This window comes from Metopolophium dirhodum, chromosome 1 (genome assembly GCF_019925205.1).
Source record: "Metopolophium dirhodum isolate CAU chromosome 1, ASM1992520v1, whole genome shotgun sequence".
Classification (NCBI taxonomy): Eukaryota; Metazoa; Arthropoda; class Insecta; order Hemiptera; family Aphididae; genus Metopolophium; species Metopolophium dirhodum.
The window spans coordinates 88,285,557-88,308,042 of NC_083560.1; the positions used below are offsets into that span (position 1 = coordinate 88,285,557).

At 29.1% G+C, this 22,486-nt stretch overlaps 1 protein-coding gene and 1 pseudogene across 1 annotated transcript; both read right to left on the bottom strand.

Annotated features, from left to right (window-relative positions):
* Nucleotides 1-265: 265 nt before the first annotated feature.
* On the bottom strand, nt 266-640 carry LOC132934637 (uncharacterized). The gene has a single exon (XM_061000964.1). It carries the CDS (start codon nt 638-640, stop codon nt 266-268), a length of 375 nt encoding a protein of 124 aa, XP_060856947.1.
* Nucleotides 641-6,032: 5,392 nt separating this feature from the next.
* On the bottom strand, nt 6,033-21,062 carry LOC132937295 (neprilysin-2-like; annotated as a pseudogene).
* Nucleotides 21,063-22,486: the final 1,424 nt, after the last annotated feature.

The window sequence follows — 22,486 nt, forward strand, 5'->3', positions numbered from 1 at the left end:
TAAAAAAAGGAACTTGGAGGAGTGATTCGTCGGAAACCACGTCATTTTTACCATTGAAGAAATGTGCACGAAAATCTGCAGCAGCTGTACACGAAACTCGTGAACGATTTGCTCATTATTTTGCAACTACAGGGCGTGTTTATTGGCAAGAAGAATTTGAATAAGTTGTATTTAATTACCTACCTACTTCTATGCTTAATTTTTATTAACTATTTACTATTAATTATTAACCAATAAAAACTACCAATTATTTGTTTTAAAAAAATTATTCAAATAATGTTGTTATTACCTGTGCATCATAAGTGTCTCTAGTATTTTTTGGTTTATTTCTATCTGACAAAAAACTTAATGGCTTGTACAAATACCACGCACTTGTGTAATTATCATCGGTTCCAGCGCCAGATTTTTTATTTTTTACTTTATGTTGTTCCCTACGAAATTGGGACTGTAAAGTTTTCCATTTTTTGTCAACTTCTTGCTGTGAAACACCCAAGATGTTGGCGATTTCATTGATTGAATCTGTCCTTCGGATTCGATTTCTGTATAGTATGTTTTGTGGATTCCAAATATTATCACTTTGCTGTACTAAATCAATAAGTTTCAAAATTTGGTCTTGATTCCAGTCTTTTTCGGTAGACATTTTAAACTAATAGATTATCTGATTATAACACAACACGGCGGTCACACAGTGGTGAAATACGAGTTACGACTGAATTGGTTATTAAATGCACCCAAACACAAAATAAACATTATAAACATAGATTTATTATTAAAATAATTTAAAGGATCATTCTTCAGTTTCGGATTTCCCTGTGTAAATAAAATATTTGAGAGTGGCATGGTATTGGGCTAAATTAAAATATAATGTGTAATTATACAATATTATTCTCTACTGCAGCAATTATATAAATATTTACTAAATAGTTAAAGTTTGAATGTACAAGTACAATACGTAAAAAAAATACGTACTATTTGAAATTTTGTACTTACAGTTTATACCTACCTACCCAATTAATTCAATATACCTAATTGCCAATTGGATAGGCAGTGATATACTTCTAAACAAGTGTATGATGGTATATTATTGTTTTTGATAAACATTAAATAATAATAACTACCATTATAAGTTATAGTTTCATACAAATAATTTTTTATTATTATTATTATTATTATTATTATTATTATTATAAAAGTTTTCCTGATTTAAATCATCTTAACTTAATTATGTCTTATGTTTTATGTACAGTTTTAAATTTTTGACATTTGTATATCGGATCACAATAATAATTTAGTAAGAACTACGGACACTATAACATACAAATAATGAAATAAATAATAATATCTGTAGGTTTTTTTCATTGAATAAACTATCTATATTATAATCGTCTATGTCAGTGTTTTTATTAATATCAATTTCATTATGATTATCGTCAATTTTTAAGTTTTTTAATTATTTTGGAATTGGAAATAAGGTTTCGTCATTTTTATATTTTTTCGCTATTATTGTTTCCAACAATGTTGTACTAGAAATGTTATTGTTAGAATTTTTTTGCTGGCACAGAGGGACTCTAACCACTCTCTCTTGCCTTAATAGTTTTTTTGATTATTATGAAAATATGTTTTATTCAAATTATGTGTATCATTATCAGGCACCTGACCGATAGTGTGCTGATTCATCACGTTATTTACGTTTACATTATTTTGACTGATACCATTTGTAGCATGCGATGGATTTTAATAATTTTGGCCTACGTTTTGTTCGTTAAAATTTGCACCTTGATTACTATTATACACATTATTTTTATAATATTGCTGACTTTTTTGGTTAGGCCTATTTTTGTACCTATCATTCCACTTTGGTTGTGCATAGCCATTATAACTATTAAAATGATTTGGAGGGTTATATGTATTTTTTCGATGGAAGTGTTTATTAGGATCTATATATTGATTCGGTCTAATTTCATTATTTGTGTTGTAATTATTATTTAGATAAAAAGTATTGTTTGGGTGATAATTTTTGATTATTAACATAATTGTTTGGAATAAATGAATCATTTGCACTATAGTTTTGATTACTAAAATTGTTGTTTGGATTAAATGAATTATTTAAATTCTGTTTTTGATTACTATAACTATTATTGTTATTATTGCATGGGTCGTAATTGCACATATTATTATTGAATGCGTTGTTTGGATTATTTTGAAGATTGTAATATGGGCTAGGACTATTCACATGCATATTATTATTAAATTTCTTTTTCTGGTTAAAATTTCTATTACCATTGTTAATATTATTTAATTTAGATTTTAAAAATTCATTTTCTTTCCTAAGAGTGTCAATATTTACAGAACTTATATTTTGAAAATCTGTGTGCATCAATTTCGAATTTTCTATTTTCTTTAAATTAATTTCCAAGTTGTCTAAAGTGTCATTATTCATAACAGTTACAGTGTTATAATATTCTGGTGTTAGTGCCTCTAATATTATATCAATTTTCTCGGTTTCGGGAATGGTGAAATTTGTTTGACTAATTAAGTATAAAATATCTGCTAAGAACTCCGATATTGTTTCTGTCGATTTTAATTTTTTATTTCGTAATTTGTTTCTTAACATACGATTCCTAGCCGGCAATGCAAATTTTTCCTTAAATATTTGTTCTATTTCATCAAAAGTCGGATATAAGTTATTAATTGTTAATGTCTTGTATAATTTATAAGCGGAATTTTTTAAATATAATGGCAAGTAAATTAGTTTTATGTGCGGAGACAACTCATTAGCAATAGCTACCACGTTAAAGTACTCGAAAAATTCTAAAACGCATTCATCGCCCGAACCGTTGAAAATATTAGGTACAAATTGTTGAGGTCTTGCCATTTTATTTTTCGTATTTAATTTAACTATATTATCAATTTTTGAACTAGCGTCCAATTTATTATTTTGATTTACCTCTACAGATTCAAATTTTAAATTATTCGGTTGCTCAGTATTTTAAATTGGTGAAAGTGATTGGTCTATTAAGAGATTTTCTAACTGTTGGGTCACGTCTTTAGGTCTAACCGTATCGGTACCTTTATTTTCTAATTCTACCTGTGACTCTGGTTTGCTAATATTTTTTTCACAATGATCTTTCTGGCTATTACTGAAATCTAATGATAACTTATTTTCAGTAAATGTAAGATCTGCAGTACTATCGTTATAATTATCTTTATCTTCGGTATCAAGAAGTCCAACTCTAAAAGTTTTTATTGCTGATTTCGTGAGATCTCTTAAGTGTAAGAGGGTTGACAATTCTTCACAATGTATGTTACATTATCTAACAAAAGTATCCACGATACCGTTTTCTGAGATATTATGAATTCAATTTTTTTTTCTACTGGTGTTAGTGCATTAAATTCATCTTTACTTAAACATTCGACTTCGTATAATGTGCAAAGCGTAAATTTTTTAACTAACCTAGCCGATAAAGGTATCTTTCCAAATTTCGAATTTTCAAAAAAATCTCCTAAATTATTCTCATTTATTTGTCGTAATATGCCGATCAATTCTGTTGCATTTATTTCTGAATCAAAGTGTTCATTTAAAAATAAAATATTTAATTTTGTTACTTTAGCAATCTGATTATTGGTATTTCGTTTAATGTAAAATTTGACATCCATTAAGAATTATTAGGCCAATAACTTCACATAAGATTCACATGAAACCCAACAATAATATCACAACACAAGGGGTGTACCTTAGAATCGAAATTTTTCTCGAGAAAAAACAAAATATAATTTCCAAAAAAAAAATCGGGACTCCAGGGACGGGCGCCTCCACCAACTGTAACGTCTCCTCTTCACCTGGGCTCTTACCCGTTCCAGTGTCGTTCTAGTTATATTAACGAAGTCTCGGAGACTCGACCTTGGTGTGAGATATTATTACTAGGGATCAGGGTTACCTTATGTGAAGCAAGTACTCAACGTTATGTATATATATATATATATATATCTGTTATTGATGTATTATAATTATTATTAACTACAAGTTACAACATTGAAAGTATACTTATAAATTATAACTCCGGGCTACCGGTCGGACCATGGTGTGTCGTGGGTGCCGATGTCCAAATGCGGGTTGAGCTGGTCGTCCGCAGGTCCTCTTCAGGTCGTTGTCAGTCCTCGAGTTCCTCTATCGACCACTGACTATGACTCCTCATTCTTGACCATCCAACTATCAATCGCCGACTATATTCTATCGACTACCTCACTGTAGACTCTATCATAACTGACTCCCGCCAGGCGTCCAGGTCGGTTATTTACACGATGTGAGCTAAACATCGCGTCAGCATTACTAACACTCAGCATATTAGCCGTGCTCAACGTAGGGAGTAATGTACGATGTACGATGTCGATTACGATAATTGTTACACAATTTATATTACTTATCTAATTATTTAATAGACGAAATGATTTTGTTCTGTGATCATTTATTATTAATTATATAATAATTTTATATATTTTATTGTACTGATCAACTGGGTATTTAATATTTGTCTATTAGCTTACATGGTATGTACAATGTTTTTATCAGACTTAGGTCGAAATTTTATTTAAGATGGCCCTACCCCCGTAAATATGTTCTAGATCCGCGCCTGCACTAACAAAATCTCTCAGGTTTCAAAAAAAAAAAATACTAACTCTAGCTAATATAGTCGGCATAATATGATGATTCATATATTTACCGTGATCAACACGCACCCAACAAAATACACCCAGTACAGTTATTAAATCACATGAAGTCCGGTACAGAATGTATGGAAAGTTTTATTTCAAAACCTCCATTATTTCAAGTGGAATTTGTAATAGATGGACTTCCATTTATAAATAAAAAATAAAAAATTATCAGTCAAAGGCTTAGATGGCGAGGTTAAAAAAATAAAAAAATGCCATTACTATAGTTTTGATTTTAACAAAATTAAATTTATTCACATAATAAAAACCTATGCAACAAATAGTATTGGTTGTATTAATGAGTAAAACTTGTTTCTACAATAATTAGTTTATTACTTTTAATTTATATTTTATAGATTTAATAAAAAAGGTTGCAAAGATGGAATTGATTTACCTTTTCAGTAAGAATAATACTTTGACGTATGGTATAAAATATAAATGACTTAAGTCAAAAATTGACTTTATAGTGTTATAAAAATCAAACATTTTTATATTTTTATGTTTTGTTGGTACAGATCACGTAAGTCAAAACAATAACTCACTATCAGTGAAATTATTGTTTTGATCTAAATATTTTAAGTCACATTATATTGGGTACAAAACATAAATGTCTAGGCAGAAATAATTTTAAGGTGGTTTTAATATCTTAAGTCAAGTTTAATAATAATAATTTTAAATGCATACTCTAACAGCGTAAGTCATATAAAATAAAAATCCAATTATCTTAAGTTACTTAAAAATAATGAAGAATTGATTTTAAAGTTCTACTTAATAGTTAACATAAAAGTTGGTACAATGAATATTAAATTTAATTAATTATCAGCCCAGACATTATTGTCTACGATTTTGAATGATTTGTTTAATCTTCCTAAAAACTAGTAGTTTTTGACTTAAGACATTTATACTATAGAAGAAACATAATTATAATATTAAGCAATTATTTACTAGAAATTTTCATTAGTCCACTGCTTTTATTTTATTTTATTATCAATTAAGAATATTTAGTGGTTATAATGTACGGTCATAGGTAGAAGGTGTTATTTTTTTGTAATACTTAGGTGTATTTTTAACCATTATCAAAATATGGAGTAATTGACACATTAACTCAAGAACTACCGTACCGCAGAGTGGTACCCACTTGTACATATTTTTTGGTTCTTAACGTCATAATGTTTATGATAAAATAAATCTTTAATATATATTTAAGAAAACGTTATGCGTTATTAAACATATAATATGTTATAAAAAAAGTAATAAACATAATAATTATAACAATAGTAATAGTAATAATAATATATGTATGATGGTCTGAGAGTGTGGTCTCACCACACCTGGCACTTCTTGACCGGGTTCATATTGGAGCCCAGCGGACACCGGAAGTCGTCGCTGAAGAATTTTTTGTTGGACAACGGGCCGTTGACCCGGAAACGGTCAGGCGAATGGACGTCTGTCATACTATTCTTCAGATATTTAAGCGTATCCTTTTAACACATTGGCATAGCTCAACCAGAAAATCTGCTGTGGTGTGTACTCCTGGAGCCCGGGCAGCCGTGGTTCGACGCCGTGTCCTTTAGCCCACACTCTGTACGCATCGTACACCAGCTTCAAGCCGCCATTGTCCGACATATTATCGCCCAGCGTTATATTGCCATCCACCTGCGGAAAATTAATAGTTAGGTTAAGCCATAGTCCTTAAATGGAACGGTATCAATAAAAAAAGGCGGGCAAGTGGGTGTCACTCTGCTGTACAGTTACTTAAAATTGGGTCACTGTAATAGTGTAATTGATGGTGTTAAATTTGAATTCAATATTCTGAGCGAAGACGGTCAGTCAGCCTATGATATTACTAAGTATATTTGATGATGTTATTGTGAATAAAGTAATTTATATATTGTAACCTATTTACGTGGAACCTTGTTATACATTATCAATCCTTAGCTAAAAAAGTTAGCTAGAACATTTTATAAATTTTAACTGTACAAAATAATTATTAAATTTTAAATCTGATAAATAATGTCAAGATTCGAACTTTAAATGCTTATAAAAAAAAATTGTGCTACCTATGTATTTTTAATATTTGTAACTGTTATTGTAACAATATATCAGGAGCCTTGTATTAAATTTGCACGCTTATTTACCCAACAAATAATTTTATTTATATTTATAGAAAAAAAAAAATAAAAAATTGAAAACTGACAATGTCGGTAAACACCTTTCAAAGAGTCAAAATATTGTCAAAACGTTATTGTGTATAGAAAATTAAAATATAAACATTCAGGAAAATTGTCGTGTATTTACAGTTATTCATTTTTGAATTACAATAAAATAAGAAAATCGCACATGAGAAATCGAGTGAATATCCAATGTTGTAAAAATTGAATTTCAAACGCTCATAACAATTTAATTTGAATTTCTTTAGACATTTTTTTTTGATAAAGGTAGACAAACTTATGAATAATCTTAGATTTAAAAAGAATAAAAAATTATGAATTCTCAACTCAAAATAATTTGTTAATTTTCTTGATTTTTACGTATTATGTCAAGATTTGAACTTTAAATGTTATAAAAAAAAACTGTGCTAAGGATTTTAAATATTTTTCAATTGTCATTGTTACAAATAATAATATAGTAGGATCGATTTTAAAATTTTGGCCTCCCGAATGCAACAACTAGATTCACTTTCCCATCGAACAAGATACTGCTATAGAAAACCGAAGATGTTTTACTGCCCCAAACCAGGCATCAACAACAATTTAAAAAACACATCATTGTAAAATCAATACATTCATCGCTCCGCTCAGAATCTAAAATATGGGGTTGAGAAGTGGCGGGGTAAGAGTATTGCGCAAAAAATTTAGATAAGCAAACAAATTGAATACGTTTTTTTTAATCATTATAATCGGGAATTATTAAATTATCAACAAATGATAAGTCAACTTCAAAATTAATCCATGCAAAAACGTAGTCTTATGAAATTTATTTTATCACACACACCTTGAGACCGATTTCATGAACAGTGTAATTTCCATATTGATCGATGAAACACTTTTGCTTTTCCAAAAAGCGTTTATTCGTCTCCTCCGTCCACCAGTTTGCCAGGTTGCCATGTCTATCAAATTGTTTACCTTCGTTATCAAAACCATGAGTGATCTCATGACCAATTACAGATCCAATTCCACCGTAAATCATGTATTGAGGACGATCGTTAGAGAAGAACGCACCTTGCAAGATACCAGCGGGAAGTACTGGAAAATTAAAATAATTTATAGTATAATAAATATGGTTGTAATAATGCCTAACTTTAAGTACTAATATTATATAGGTAAAGTGTTATAATTTATAAATTATGACTGTGAAAAATATTTTTAAATGTTTTGCATAAAGTATATAGAACTCAACATGTTTGTAAACAAAGGATCATTTAATAATACTAATAATTTATTTTAATTTCGAATACATTATGTATTGAGTTTAGCGGGAGAAATTCTGAGCGTTCTTATTTATATTCTGAATTTACTCTGTTCTCAATACTTCAGCTAAAATGTTGTGGAATTGTCAGGAAAATAACTTCTCGATTACTTCTAAATGTTATTGACTATTATTTAAAATTTAAATTCTTTTTGGTTTCTGATTTTTATTTAAAAGATTCATTTTCATTTTCACCTATTACTCAACAAGATTGGCTACTCTATAATTAACGACTAAGTATACGTATAGTATAAAATAGTATATATTATTCCAATGTTACTCACTGATATTGTTTTTCTGAAGTTGATAGTACGCATTTACCGTTGTTACGGTACCACTGAGAAAAACCCAATCTGATTTATTAAAAGATTTCAATTTCGAAAACTCATAGTCAGTGCTAAATTTAGTCCAATTCAATAATGATGTATAGTAGTCTTGGTCGTTGACTTCTAACTAAGAAAAAAAACTTATAGTTAGTAAGTTAAGTAGTAACTAAATACTCATTAATCATAACAAAAACAATTTTTAAAATGTTTTTATCATGCATTTTATTCTAATCTCCAATGCACTATAGTCTGGACCTAAGGAATTAGTTACATTTTCATAATACGCATTCAACTTGCTGTCATCCAATAGCTCATCAGGGTATGCAATGGTATGTGTCATTGCCTTTGCTTTGTCCATCGCTTTTTCCCTAAATGAAATAACGAAAATAATAATGTCATAATGTTTTTTACTGTCTACCCTCCGTATCTATTTTTACTTAGTGCTATATCAACCGAAAGTCAATCTTTACCGTGTTCTATCGTCCATCCACTCATTTGATGATAATGTTTTATACAGTTCCTCCTTGATACCATTCACCATTTCTAAAGCATTCTGTTTAGCGTTTTCATTGAAAACCCGTTTAACGTATAACGACCCAGTGGCTAAATTAAACAACTCAGTACTGATATTCATGCAATAATTCGATCGGGGATATACTTTAAAATTGGGGTTTAGCTCTTTCTTGTACTTGTACTGTCTGTTTCTCAGTTCTTCCGTCAGATAACTTAAGGAGTCAATAACAGATCTCTGAATCACGTAATTCGATTGGACCCTGATAGAATAATCAAATTAAGTAAGTACACAGGTGTTTTTAAAATTATATTATAATTTCTATATTGTATATATGTTGAACGAATTGTATCAAATTAATCAATACGTAATTATGAAAATTATATATTGGAAAATTAATTTCTATCATATTGACGCAGATCATCGGCTATTCCTGTTTTTATTATAAAACCAAATTATGTCAATATTTCGAAGAAAACCAGACGGATTCGTTTTTCAATTTAATATTAGTTTGCATTTATTTAATAATTTCAAAGAGTACAAAAAATATAACGATTGATAACTAGTGATCAGTGATCACATTTCTCCGAGTAATCATTTGGAGGTATATTAAATAACTTCCTCTGAATTACTAAATATTATACCTAAATATACATCAATAACAACAATAATACGATCTTATGCCTTGCGTTATATATCTATATAATATTTACCTTTTGGGCGTTTTGTTGAGAAGGGTTTCCAAGTCCTCCAAGAATTTTAACGAAGACACATATATAATGTCGTCCCGCCGTATGGACTTGTTCAACAGTTTGTCGAGGAACTCTTTCCATGGTATACTCGGGACATAATCTTGTAGTTTGAGGATATTTCCTTCTACAGTTGTATATCCAATATAGGAGGAGTTCCATTGCTCTTCTATTTTGGCCAATTCTATCTCAAAGTCCAACGACTCCCATAGCTCCTTGGTGGCCCTTTGCCGGTAAGCGCCGAATAGTACCGCAATGTCCACTATGTACCTGTAGTATTTGTTCGTGAATTCGTGGTCTTTGCCCTTGACCAGGTACTCCGATTTCAGTCCTAAGGACGCTTTGTCCAGCTGAAATGTCGATCGGACACAACAACACCCGTTAAACGCGTTATTGATATGGACAATAGTAAACTCTCCTGATTTTATGGTAACCAATACCGATAATAAAATCTCCATAATATGGTAAACTCTACTGGGTTAACATTTATGTTTAACTAAAGGGAAATAATATATGTACGCTCTACAGAGTTGTTTTAAATTGTATTGCTATTTGCTACATTGTAAATTGTCCGTACTGAGACTGTGATTGTTACTATACAATATATTCAATAATGTATTATCATAGTATGGTTATAAAAAAATGTACAATATATATAAAAAAATTATATAGAACAACTATAATAGACACCTTCACTTTTTAGATTCTGAGTAGTGTGATATTATGTATGGATTTTGCAATGATGTGTTTTTTCTTTCTGTCATTCAGTGAATGAAAGAAATATAATGATAAATATTTTATCATATAAAATAACCTAACCAAAATAAGTTAATATTATTATGTGCAATATTTCCACAAATCATATTAGTAATATAATACCTAACTAAATGGCAACCCTATACATATTGCTTTTTTGTGAGTAAATATCTTTATAATGAGTGAAAAAGGAAGCTACCTTTCAGCTATATATAGTGGTGGAAACCATTATCTATAAGCCCCTTCTAACTAATGTTGATAAACAATTTTCGCTGGGTCAAAAAAATGTTAGCGTCAATAATTCACGAACATTGTCAAATTATTTTGAGTTAGAAATTTATAAAAAAATTGTTTATATGAAAGGTTTGAAAATGTATACAAGATTCATCAAAAGTTTATCAAAGTGTAAATTTGAAAATTATTTTGTAGTTAAAATTCGTTTTTTGGTATTCAGTGTGATGGTGTTCAGAACTTAAAAGAGCACACAATACAAAATTAAATTTTTTTAAATGTTATATTATTGTTATATTATGGCTATATGAAATGATTTGGTGAAAATCAGATGTAAAAAAAATTATTACATTAAGGGTTACTAAGAATTAATGTAGAATAGTCGCGTGACGTCATTGGGCCCGGCTAATCGTAATTGCTATATAATTGCCTACCTTATACGTGTAATAGTTCCTCCTTAACGCGATGATTTACCAATCCAAAAATTTTATTTTTAAAGTTTAGTTTACGTATAAATGTGTGATTTTATGTGCTTAAGACGATAAAAGTATCAGAAACTCAATATAACGTTTAATTTTTTAAATATTAATCTTTAAAGTGATATTTTTGTTAAAAGGCACGTCATAGCCATTTAAATATAAAATAAAAATTCAAATATATCTAATATATCATCTAAGATTTTTAATATTTAAAAAACTAAACGTTGTATTGAAATTCGGATACTTTTATCGTCTTAAACACATAAAAGCACACATTTATACGTAAACAAAATTTCAAAAATAAAATGTTTTGATTGGTAAATCGGCGTGCGAAGCGAGGAACTTTTACACGTATAAGATAGACAATTACGATTAGCTGGGCGTCACGCGTCTTTTATAATTTCTCATAACTTATTGAATAATTTGAGTAGAAACGTAAAACCTATACCATTATTCTTAGAATTGAACATTCTTTCAAATTAAAAAAAAAACGGGTAAGTGGATGTCCTCTGATGTATAGTAGGTTTCAAGTGGGTCAATATATTGTAATGGATTGTATTAAACTTGAATTCAATGACATAGTATCATTGTATAGGAAAAACGATTCGGAGCGGAGACGGTTTGTCAGTCTGGGTATTTTACATTGTTGTTATTTATTATAGCATGTAAGTTGGAATTGATATTATAATATTAAAATTGTTATTCTTTTCTATGGTGATAAACAAAGCGTTAGAAATTAAAATCCTATTTTTAGCGGTGTTTTGTAATTTATCGGTGGTTTTTCCCGTGTTATTAAATAATTATTGAGAAATCAAAAAAGCCCTCTCTAAAGTACCATCTTGATCCAATTTGCTAAAAAATAAGATACTATGTGTTGAAATCGAAGCACTCCTTCTGGTAGAAATTTTGCATACAGGTAAGAAAAAATAAAAAATAAACACCATTGTAAAACCACTAGTTTCCTCGCTTCGCTTAAGATCTAAAAATTATTTTAGATTCTGTGTGGAACAAATTATGTTATGATTTTACAATGATGTGTGTTTTTTTTTTTATTTTTTTTATTTTAGGACATTAAAAATACTAAGATTTTTTCAACAGTATCTTTTCTGATAGGAAAGTGAATCTAGTTGGTACTTTGGGGGGTTAAAAGTAAAAATTTCCCAGAAGTTTTCAAAAGCGCAGTGAAAAACAATAGAAAAATTAAGGAAAAACGGGAATATTTACACAAAATCTGTTTTTGAGAAAATCGATTTCGGTTCTTAATGCAACTTTTAAACAAATTGCTGTAGGTACATAGGTACATGCAATTTTGACTGAACGTTTATATTAGCATTTTCTATACACCATAACAATTTCCAAATATTTTGAGCTGTTTAAGGACATTTTTTTTAGTTTTTTTTTCAATAAATATCAATAAAATTTTATTTGTTGGTTAAAAAGCTTGAAAATTTAATAGAAGACTCCTAGTATATTATTTCAAAGGCAGATGAAAAAAATTAGAAATTACAATTTTTTTTTATAAGCATTTAAAGTTCTATTATCGACAAAATACGTAAAAATGACGAAACTTTGCAAATTATTTTGAGTTAGAAACTCATAAAAAATTTTCTTTTTAAATCTAAGATTTTAATATTTAATACAAGATTCCTCATAAGATTTTTTACCCTTATCAAAAAAAAAGTAATATCATAGGCTAATTGACCGTTTTCGCTCAGAATCATTTTTCTTATATAATGATATTATATCATTGAGTTCAAATTTAACACCATCCATTACAGTGACCCACTTGTAACCTACTGTATAACAGAGCGACATCCACTTACCCACCTTTTTTGTGTGTTTGTGTTCCTCAAGCAAATTTAACCCTTTTAATTTAGCCTATCTTCTTCCCAGAGGTCTAATCTACCCACAAACATTATTTATAAATATACCTATTATATATATTGACAAAAAATAATAATACAAATCAACAAACATGCCCGATTAACCAATAGCAACCAATATAATATAATACACTATTATTATTTTAATGTGTAACAATTAACTACATTTTTTATTATTTAGTTTATTTTTTTCTGGACAAATGGCGCCACTGTTGTAATTTTGACTTTCAGATTTCCTACATTTCCGGTGGGTTTTCCTTAAATTTTATTTCATAAGTGATATACTCATGCGTTAAAAAAAAAATTAAGAAGCTCTAATAAGTAGTTCCAGAGTTTGGTCGGTAGAGAGATTTTCATTTCACATTTATATCGATAGATAATATAGATTATATATTATATTATTGTGAACAATGTGCCTATACATACCTAACTATTTTTACTATTTCATTATTTTCAAATAAATTTTTGATCGACACATAAGCACATTAATTCTTGTTTATATTACGAAGAGGATATAGTTGATATATTATTTATTAAGACTTAATAGAGTGCAAGGCTGGACATTAAGAAAGAGTATACTAAAAGTGTAATACTATACACCAAATATTAAATAACGAATTGAACAAAATTTGAGTCATATAGAGTTGATACATTTAACGGGCAACGAAGTTGTAATTATAATTATAATTATAATCTCAATAATTTTGAGATTTACGATAGAAATTGTTGTTTATTAATGGTTGCTATGGGTTATAGGAGTTGAGAATAATACTGATTTATTATTATTATTTATTGTTACGTAACCATTATTACCATTATTTATAATAATTAATAACTCCTTTGTTTATTAAGTTAGAGAATCGATCAAATGTCATAAACCTTCTCCGCAATGAGCTCTTCAATTTTAAAAAAAATTCATAACTATCGGTTCAGTAGTTTCCGAGAACATAGACCTCAAAGATTTTCATTTTCACATTTATATATAAGATTCCAAATACAATTTAGTCTATGAAATCAGTGTGATTTTAATCGCTCCTATTTCAAACCCTCATAGTCGTGCAAACACATTGCGCATAATGTGAATACGAAAATGTTTATAAACCAGGACTCTGCACATAACGACAATAGGTAATTGGTTTTGTTTTCTGTTGAATAGAATGGTATTTTATTAATGGATAAAGTAGAGGATAGCTCACATATAGAATAGAGTTCGTGTTATTTTTCGGATGTACTAGAGCACGTATTTTGATGAAGTAGTCCACGCCCCCTATCTTTTCCGGCACTATTAATTTGTGCATACTGTCCGTCTACGTGAATTTCGATTCGTTCCATTTCTCAGCTTCCAGTACTGGCCATCCACCGATGCTTTTCAGTATTTCCTTTATCGGCTGCAAGCCTATTTTTTTATGCGTTCTGTTAACATAAAGTTTATGGTGGTTATTTGATATTATCGGTGTTTCTGAATTACGTGGTGAAATCATGATCTAGGTTAAATTGTGTGATTGGTATTTTTTGCGACAGAACTGATTTGAGTGATATACAAACGACATATTGTTTAATACATATTGAGTAAAAACGATCATCGGATATGTAAATACTAAAAGATTACAAATTCAAGTGCCTGGTGCCAGTTTTTAAAATTTTCCGCAGTTCTATAAAATTTGAAAATATAAGTTTATATTTTAGTTGCCACCTTAATTATAATACTTTTCCACAAAATATACTACCCGATACCTATTTAGAGAGGGAGGAGGTGGGTTGATAGGGTGTATTATATCGAAAAAAATTAACTGACGGGAATAATTCTCAGGCCTTGTAAAATTGTCGGATTTTGATAACTATTATTTTATCTGAAATAATAAGACTACTTACAGGCCTCATCGAACTCCGATTTTTTATTTTATATCAAATAATGGTATATACACCATTATTTTATAGTAATATATTTTATAAGTAAACTGTAAATTGTATTATTTTTGAAGACATGTTTGTGGTATCACCCGTATTAGACAATACGCGGTAAACCAACTATCGCCTTACCCTCGTATTCTCTAGTTAATGACACTCTCTAAAGTTAATTAGAATGGCACTGTTAACTCGTTGAGGTACGATGGCAGGCGCTTGTCAATTCTTAGTTCGTTCCTATCTAGTTGAAATGACTCAAAGATTACATATACCTTGGCACTATTCAGTTTAATAAAACTTCATTGACACATAGTACGTATATCCCGGCGCTGTTCCTATAAAAGGTAAGATAACGTAAGAATGACTAAAATAATGTTTAACTCGGGTTTTCAGGTCGGAAACACTTTTATTGTATTAAAACATACATAAATAAAACACTTAGCAAATTCAGATCACCTAGCCCGTACTACGATCGGCGTTTCACACGCACGTCGTAGCTACGTCCTCGCCGAATCACTCAGCGACAAAGGGGGGCCGTGCCTGCGCGTACGGCGGTGTTATATAGAAAATATTATTTTCGCCTCAGCACATATTGCTTCGCTGGCCTGACCTATGTCAATAATTTACAATTTGAAATATTCCCACCTATATTACATATATATTAAATAATATTATTTTGACGACTGTCTGCAATATACGACATGTTATAAAGTTTGGGTTTAAAATACTGAAAAATTGTGTTTGATGTGGCCTGTAAAATATTACTTCTATAATTGAAAAAAAGTTATCGAATTTGGTTGATTCAACAGAACAGGATCGTCATTACTGTAAGGCCTATTTCTGTGTTCAAAATTACATTGGCACCTTAAAACAAATATACGTGTTAATAGGTAACTATATCTAGATATTATAATCGTATGTTATAATGTGTTTGATAAAAAAAATACAAAATAAATTTGGTTAAATGATGTCTAGAAGGGGTCACTGTGTAATGGATGAATTTAATTTAAATATAATGATAAACAACCATTGTACAAAAAAAACAATTCTGAATAAAGATTGTCTGTCAGCCTATATTACAAAGTACCTATATTTTATGATATTATCACGTATTATTTATATCATTGTGTGTATTAATTAATATAATCATAATATATACTTGTAATGATATGCTCACACACCATTATAATAAACTAAAATTTTACAGAATAATAAACAACGGCCAGACTGTCGTTTGTAGAAATCGGTCGCATCAAATAAAACCATTAACAACGACAATTAAGATATCGGCACGCGCTTATACCTAACGGTATTACGTAGGATGTGTGTGACTTTATTTTATGCTGACGTCAAAGAATAATCTAGTTCCCAGGCCCACGATAACTTTTTGATAAAGCAGCCCACCACTCTCTGGTCCATAAATCCCATAAATCAATGCATGAGCACCAACTACCAGAGTAACAACTTCTCAAGTCCCAAAAAACCGATTTCAACGAGCGATAACTGGACTCCTTATGCGAGCAATAATCAGTGCGTTCTTTAATTCAATTTGTGTATTTGAAGTATTACTTTGTTTTATCTAAAACCTAAGACTCCTACATATTATCTACAAACAACTGCGAATCAGGTAAGGCATATAATATAATATTTTATGTTGATTGCAGATAATACATTCTATGTGCTTTTTTCCATAAAATTATATTGTACGGTGTATTTGATATAATTCTCGAATACACGATCTCGAGAGCCCTCCGAACACCTGGAGGAAGGTATTAGCGTAATTTTAATATTTTAATATAACTATCGACAGGAGTCGCCTTATATTTATCTTATTTCTACGTTATTACATACTTTACAATTTTCAAGGACCCACCAATAATATTTTTTAATTACAATTACAACAAAATAACTAAAATTCAATTCAATATCTAATTTTGTCGAAATGTTAACTTTAAACATCTATAAAAAATACCAGTGTTAACATATTCATATATTTTTTTAAATAATTTGGTTATAGTAAGAACTACTTGAGAAACCTGGTTTTAAAATTTAAAATTTAATAAACTTTTAATTACATGATAATTTGAAATTTTTTTAAAGTTTGGTGTTTTTTTTTTTCAAACCTTGTACTAAATTTTCAATCTTTTTGACCTAACGAAGAAAAATTTATTGATATTTACGTAGGTAAATTTAAAAAAAACATTAAGTTGAACATTTTTATAAATAGCTGAAATTCAGTAAATATATTTTAATCATGTATATAATATGTTAAAATAAAAAGATTTGATGAAAATCTCAAGTAACTACGGTTATTCGTATTTTGAATTACAATTTACAACAAAATAAGATTTTGTTGGATGAGGAATTGATTATTTATCCAATGTTGTAATACTTTGAACTTTAAACACTCATAAAAATGTATTAGATATTGCTGTAAACTTAATTTTTTTTGTTAAAGGTTAAAAAACGTATGAGAAATTATGTATTAATTTCTCTTAAGTTAGCTTAGAAAAGAAAAATTGTTGAAATTAATTTTAATTACAATATAATTTGCAAATTGGGGAACGGAGTGGCCGAGCAGACTAAGGCGTCGGATGTGACGCACACCAGCGCTGGTTCAAACCGGACATGGCAGATACCTACGTGTGCCCACTTGAAAATCTGCCAAAAACTACACACACGTGTTTACACCTACTGTTCCTTCCCCCACCGTTTAAAAACCATCCAATGGCCTAAGTTGCCGTGGATTAACTAAAATAAAAAAAATTTTCAAATTTTCACGATTCGGACGAAATTATCAAAATTTTAATTTAAAACGATCGTAAAAAGTTGTTGCGGATTTACGCACAACTTTTTGATTTTGAATTACACCATTAACAACTAATGAGGAACATATTTTCATTATGAATGGGAAATTGTTATACAAAAACAATTGGTGAGATTTTAAAGTATCTATAAATGGTTATCAGTTTTTGAGTTGACCAATTTTCAATAAAAAAAAAAAAAAAAACCGACATTTTTGTCGAAACTGGTTAAGCGTAAAAATACAAGTTTTTCCTTAAATTTTTAAGGTTATTCTCGAAGCTTTTGAAAACTAATATTAGATTCTGAGCGGAGTGAGGGATCTAGTGGTTTTACAATGGTGTTTATTATTATTTTTTTTTTTTTATATTCTGTATACAAAATTACTACCAGGAGGAGTGCTTTGATTTCAACATTTAGTATCTTATCTTCTAGCAAATTGGATTAAGATGGTGATTTAAAGAGGTCATTTTTCGATTTTCTCAATAGATATTTAATGCCAAAAGAAGAACCACCGACAAATTACAAAAAACCGCTAAAAATGGGATTTAAATTTCCAACGCTTTGTTTATCACCATAAAAACGAATTAAAATAAAAATAAAAATAACGATTTTAGTTATTTTGTTGTAATTTATAATATTAAATCAACATGATATAGGCTATAATAAAATATAATAACAATATAAAATATTCACACCAATGAACCGTCCCCGCTCAGAATCGTTTCGTATACAATGATATGATATCATTGAATTCAAATTCAATACATTCCATTACAGTAGAGTGACATCCACTTACGCGCTTTTTTACTTTTGACCTTCCAATGTGTCACTTGAATTCTTTTTCCTAACAGAAAATATGCTGAAGAAGAAAATTAAAGCATTTTTACTGCTACATTAGGCAATGAGACATAAGAAAATTAAAAAATTAAAATACTCTCATACATTGTGACAGCAATACTAATTAATATTCTAAAATTAATTGAATTAAAATAAATACAAATAATTGTAAGCCTATATTTTGATTGTCGTACCCATATTGATCTAGGTGCTAACTTATATATATATCATTATAATATTATACATACTCATCAAATTATAATCATACATAATATATATCACTGATTCAATCCCATTGAGATAATCCATTTTATAGTATATTATCGTATTTTTAGCTATACATTTTATTCTATAATAGAGGTATATGCAGGTCAGAAAATCTGGTCGTTTGTTCAAACTTTTACTCTCACAGTTCGAACATAGGTATATCACGAAAAATAGGCCCAAATATATGACTTCATAATATTAACTATTATAATTTCTAAGATCATTATACCTTGGTCTATACACGATTTATACAGTAATTTCATCATTTTGAACGGTCTCAGTTCATCAGGTTGAATGGGTTCGGCGACGATAATTTGCTTCCAATTTGAAATTGCATCGTCGACCACTTTAAATTCGTTTCGTGACTCTTTGTCATCGTCGAGAATTGTGTTTTTTATAAAACTACCACAGGCAAACTGATAGAAATCATCACAAGGATCTACTGATCGATCCATGTTGTTTATTAAGGAAGCGGCTAGAATATTAATCAGTTTTGGTATCATATAAAGCATACAGATATATATATATTTACCAATTATACCTACGACATGAGCGTTTTATAAATTTTTTTATATATCAGTAATTAATCGAGTGGTATATCAATAATAAATTATGCTTACCAGCTTTCACACAACCTTTTGAGAGACAAAAAAGGTTATCTTTTTCGTATTCACTATTCTGGAGCAACCTCCATGAATTGGCAACCAAACCATTTTTTTCAGGTGATATCGACGGAAGGCACTCTGTAAAAATTACAAAATTGGGTGTAAATTATAATCGTATAATCTAGTTAAATAATTGTCATTATACCTTAATTTGTATGTAGCATAATATTATAACAATTGATATTATATGTGTATGCAACATTGCAACGTAAATGATATAATTATACATTTCTGTTGGATAGTTGACTTAACGCGTTATAAATCAATTAAGAACTGATCTAATTTACAGAATACAATAATATAATAACTAAATAAAAACGCAGTGATTAAAGTTAGGTAACATTAGGTAAATAAATTGTTTTTTTCATATAATCTATAAGTAATAACCGATTGTTATAAACATGCACACCATCAATAACGGCCGTGTAATATTACTAGGTATAACGTCTAACTGGCTCTCATTTTGATATTATTTGTAATAAATTAGTTAAAAAATTAACATGACTCTATTTCTCGTAACCAATGAAAACATTTCTGTATGACACATTATATTATAATATTATATACTAAGAATAACTAAAATGTTTAGTTGAATGGTGAACGACTCCGTATATAGTATTTATTTATTTATTAAAGCCTCTGCGTCTAAGGCCATAATTAGCTGCAACAACTTTATAAAGGTTCACATTCGTATCGAGTGTTATACTATATTTAGGTACATACCTAAAATCTGGGCACTAACTAGTTAGAAAGTTAAAGTTACTTTTTAAGTAACTTTCTAACTTAACTAGTTTGTTTTAATTCATATAAACTTTGTAACTTAACTAGTTGAATTTAATGTGTAAAATAGTCTAATCTAACTCGTTAGAAATAAAACTAACTAGTTATTATTATTATTTTTGTTTTCATTCCAAAAGCTGTTCTTCAATCATGGCATTATAGCTATATGCCTAATATCCCTTTTATTTTGTTTCACCCTTTATGTTCTAATAACTGATAAGTGATATTATACCAATTAATTTCCAAGGTGTTTAATTCAATTTCTCAGTTTTGATCAATAATAATTTAAGTTGGATAACTTATTATTTACATTTCAACAAAAAACTATCTTCTAACTTCTAGTACTTCTACTCTAACTTAAGTTACTATTTTCACCAAACTAACTTCTAACTAACTAGGTTAGAAATTTGGACAGTTTCAGAAACTAACTTATATTCTAACTTACTTAGTTTTTTTATTAAAATAACTTAACTTCAACTAGTTGAAAAAAATGACTAACTTGCCCAGCTTTGCATACCTACCTGTCCTACCTACTACTACGTATCTAGCCTTTATTTATTTTATCGTTGTTACTGAATACTGATTGTGCTCGGTATTATGTCATTACAATAAGTTTTTCGCCTTACTCGCATTGCAGCTGTGGTTCAAGTACAACATGGACAGAGCTAGGGCCAGGAACCAGGATAGCATTCTGCTGGTGACGATGGTCAGATTCAGTTCCAAGTTTGTCAGGCTTCTGAAATGGAACAATCACCAATATTATTATTCTAAGCTATTACTATATGAAAAAACGTACGTAAGTATGCGTGTGTGTGTGAAATGTATGACAAGTGAGTAAACAACAGTGCATGATTCGTCCTATTATACAAATTAGATCAAGGAATCTAGAAAGTACTGAAATGCATATTTCGTATTTGTATGTGTGTAGTAAATTATCTAATAGTATGAAGTTCTTCCTTTACATAATACAACGATGTTTAATATCGCGGGCTGAGAATGAAAAGGTTCTATGTCACAATATCCAATTGTTCAGCAGAGCGATTCTTAACTTTAATACCCAATATCTTTAAGATTCTGAGCGAAGCGATGAATGTATTGATTTTACAATGATGTGTGTTCTTTATTTTTTTTTTTATTTTTGTGTCTGTCATCACCTTTTAGGACAGTAAAAGTGCTTGGATTTTCTTCAATAGTAACTTTTCTGATAGGAAAGTGAATCTAGTTGGTACTTTGGGGGGTCAAAAGTAAAAATTTCCCAGTAGTTTTCACAAGAGACGTGAAAAACAAAAGAAAAATTAAGGAAAAACGGGAATTTTTACGCAAAATCTGTTTTTGAGAAAATCGATTTTGGTTTTTGGTGTAACTCTAAAACAAATGACCGTAGGGACATGAAATTTTGACGGAAAGTTTATATTAGCATTTTCTATACACAATAAAATTTACAAAATATTTTGACTCTTTTTGAGCAGTTTACGGCCATTGTCAGTTTTCAATTTTTTTTGTTTTTTTTTCTATAAATATCAATAAAATTTTATCTGTTGAGTAAAAAAGCTTGAAAATTTAATAGAAGGCTTCTAGGTTATTGTTTCAAAGGCAGATGAAAAAAATTAAAAATCCTTAGTCACAGTTTTTATTTATAAGCATTTAAAGTTCAAATTTTGACAAAATACGGAAAAATCACGAAAATTAGCAAATTATTTTGAGTTGAGAATTCATAAAAAAAAAGATTTGAATATGTAATATAAGATTACTCATAAGTTTGTCTACCTTTATCAAAAAAAAAAATGTCTAGAAGAAACTTAAATTAAATTTTTCTGAGCGTCTGAAATTTATATTTTTACAACATTTGATATTTACTTAATTTCTCATGACATTTTTTCTTATTTTATTGTAATTAAAATACGAATGACTGTAGATACTTGAAAATTTCACTGAATGTTTATATTAGCATTTTCTATACACCATAAAATGTTGAAAATATTTTGACTCTTTTTAAGCTGTTTACGGAGATTGTCAGTTTTCAATTTTTTTAGTTTTTTTTCTATAAATATCAATAAAATTTTATTTGTTGGGTAAAAAAGCGTGAAAATTTAATATAAGGCTCCTGATATATC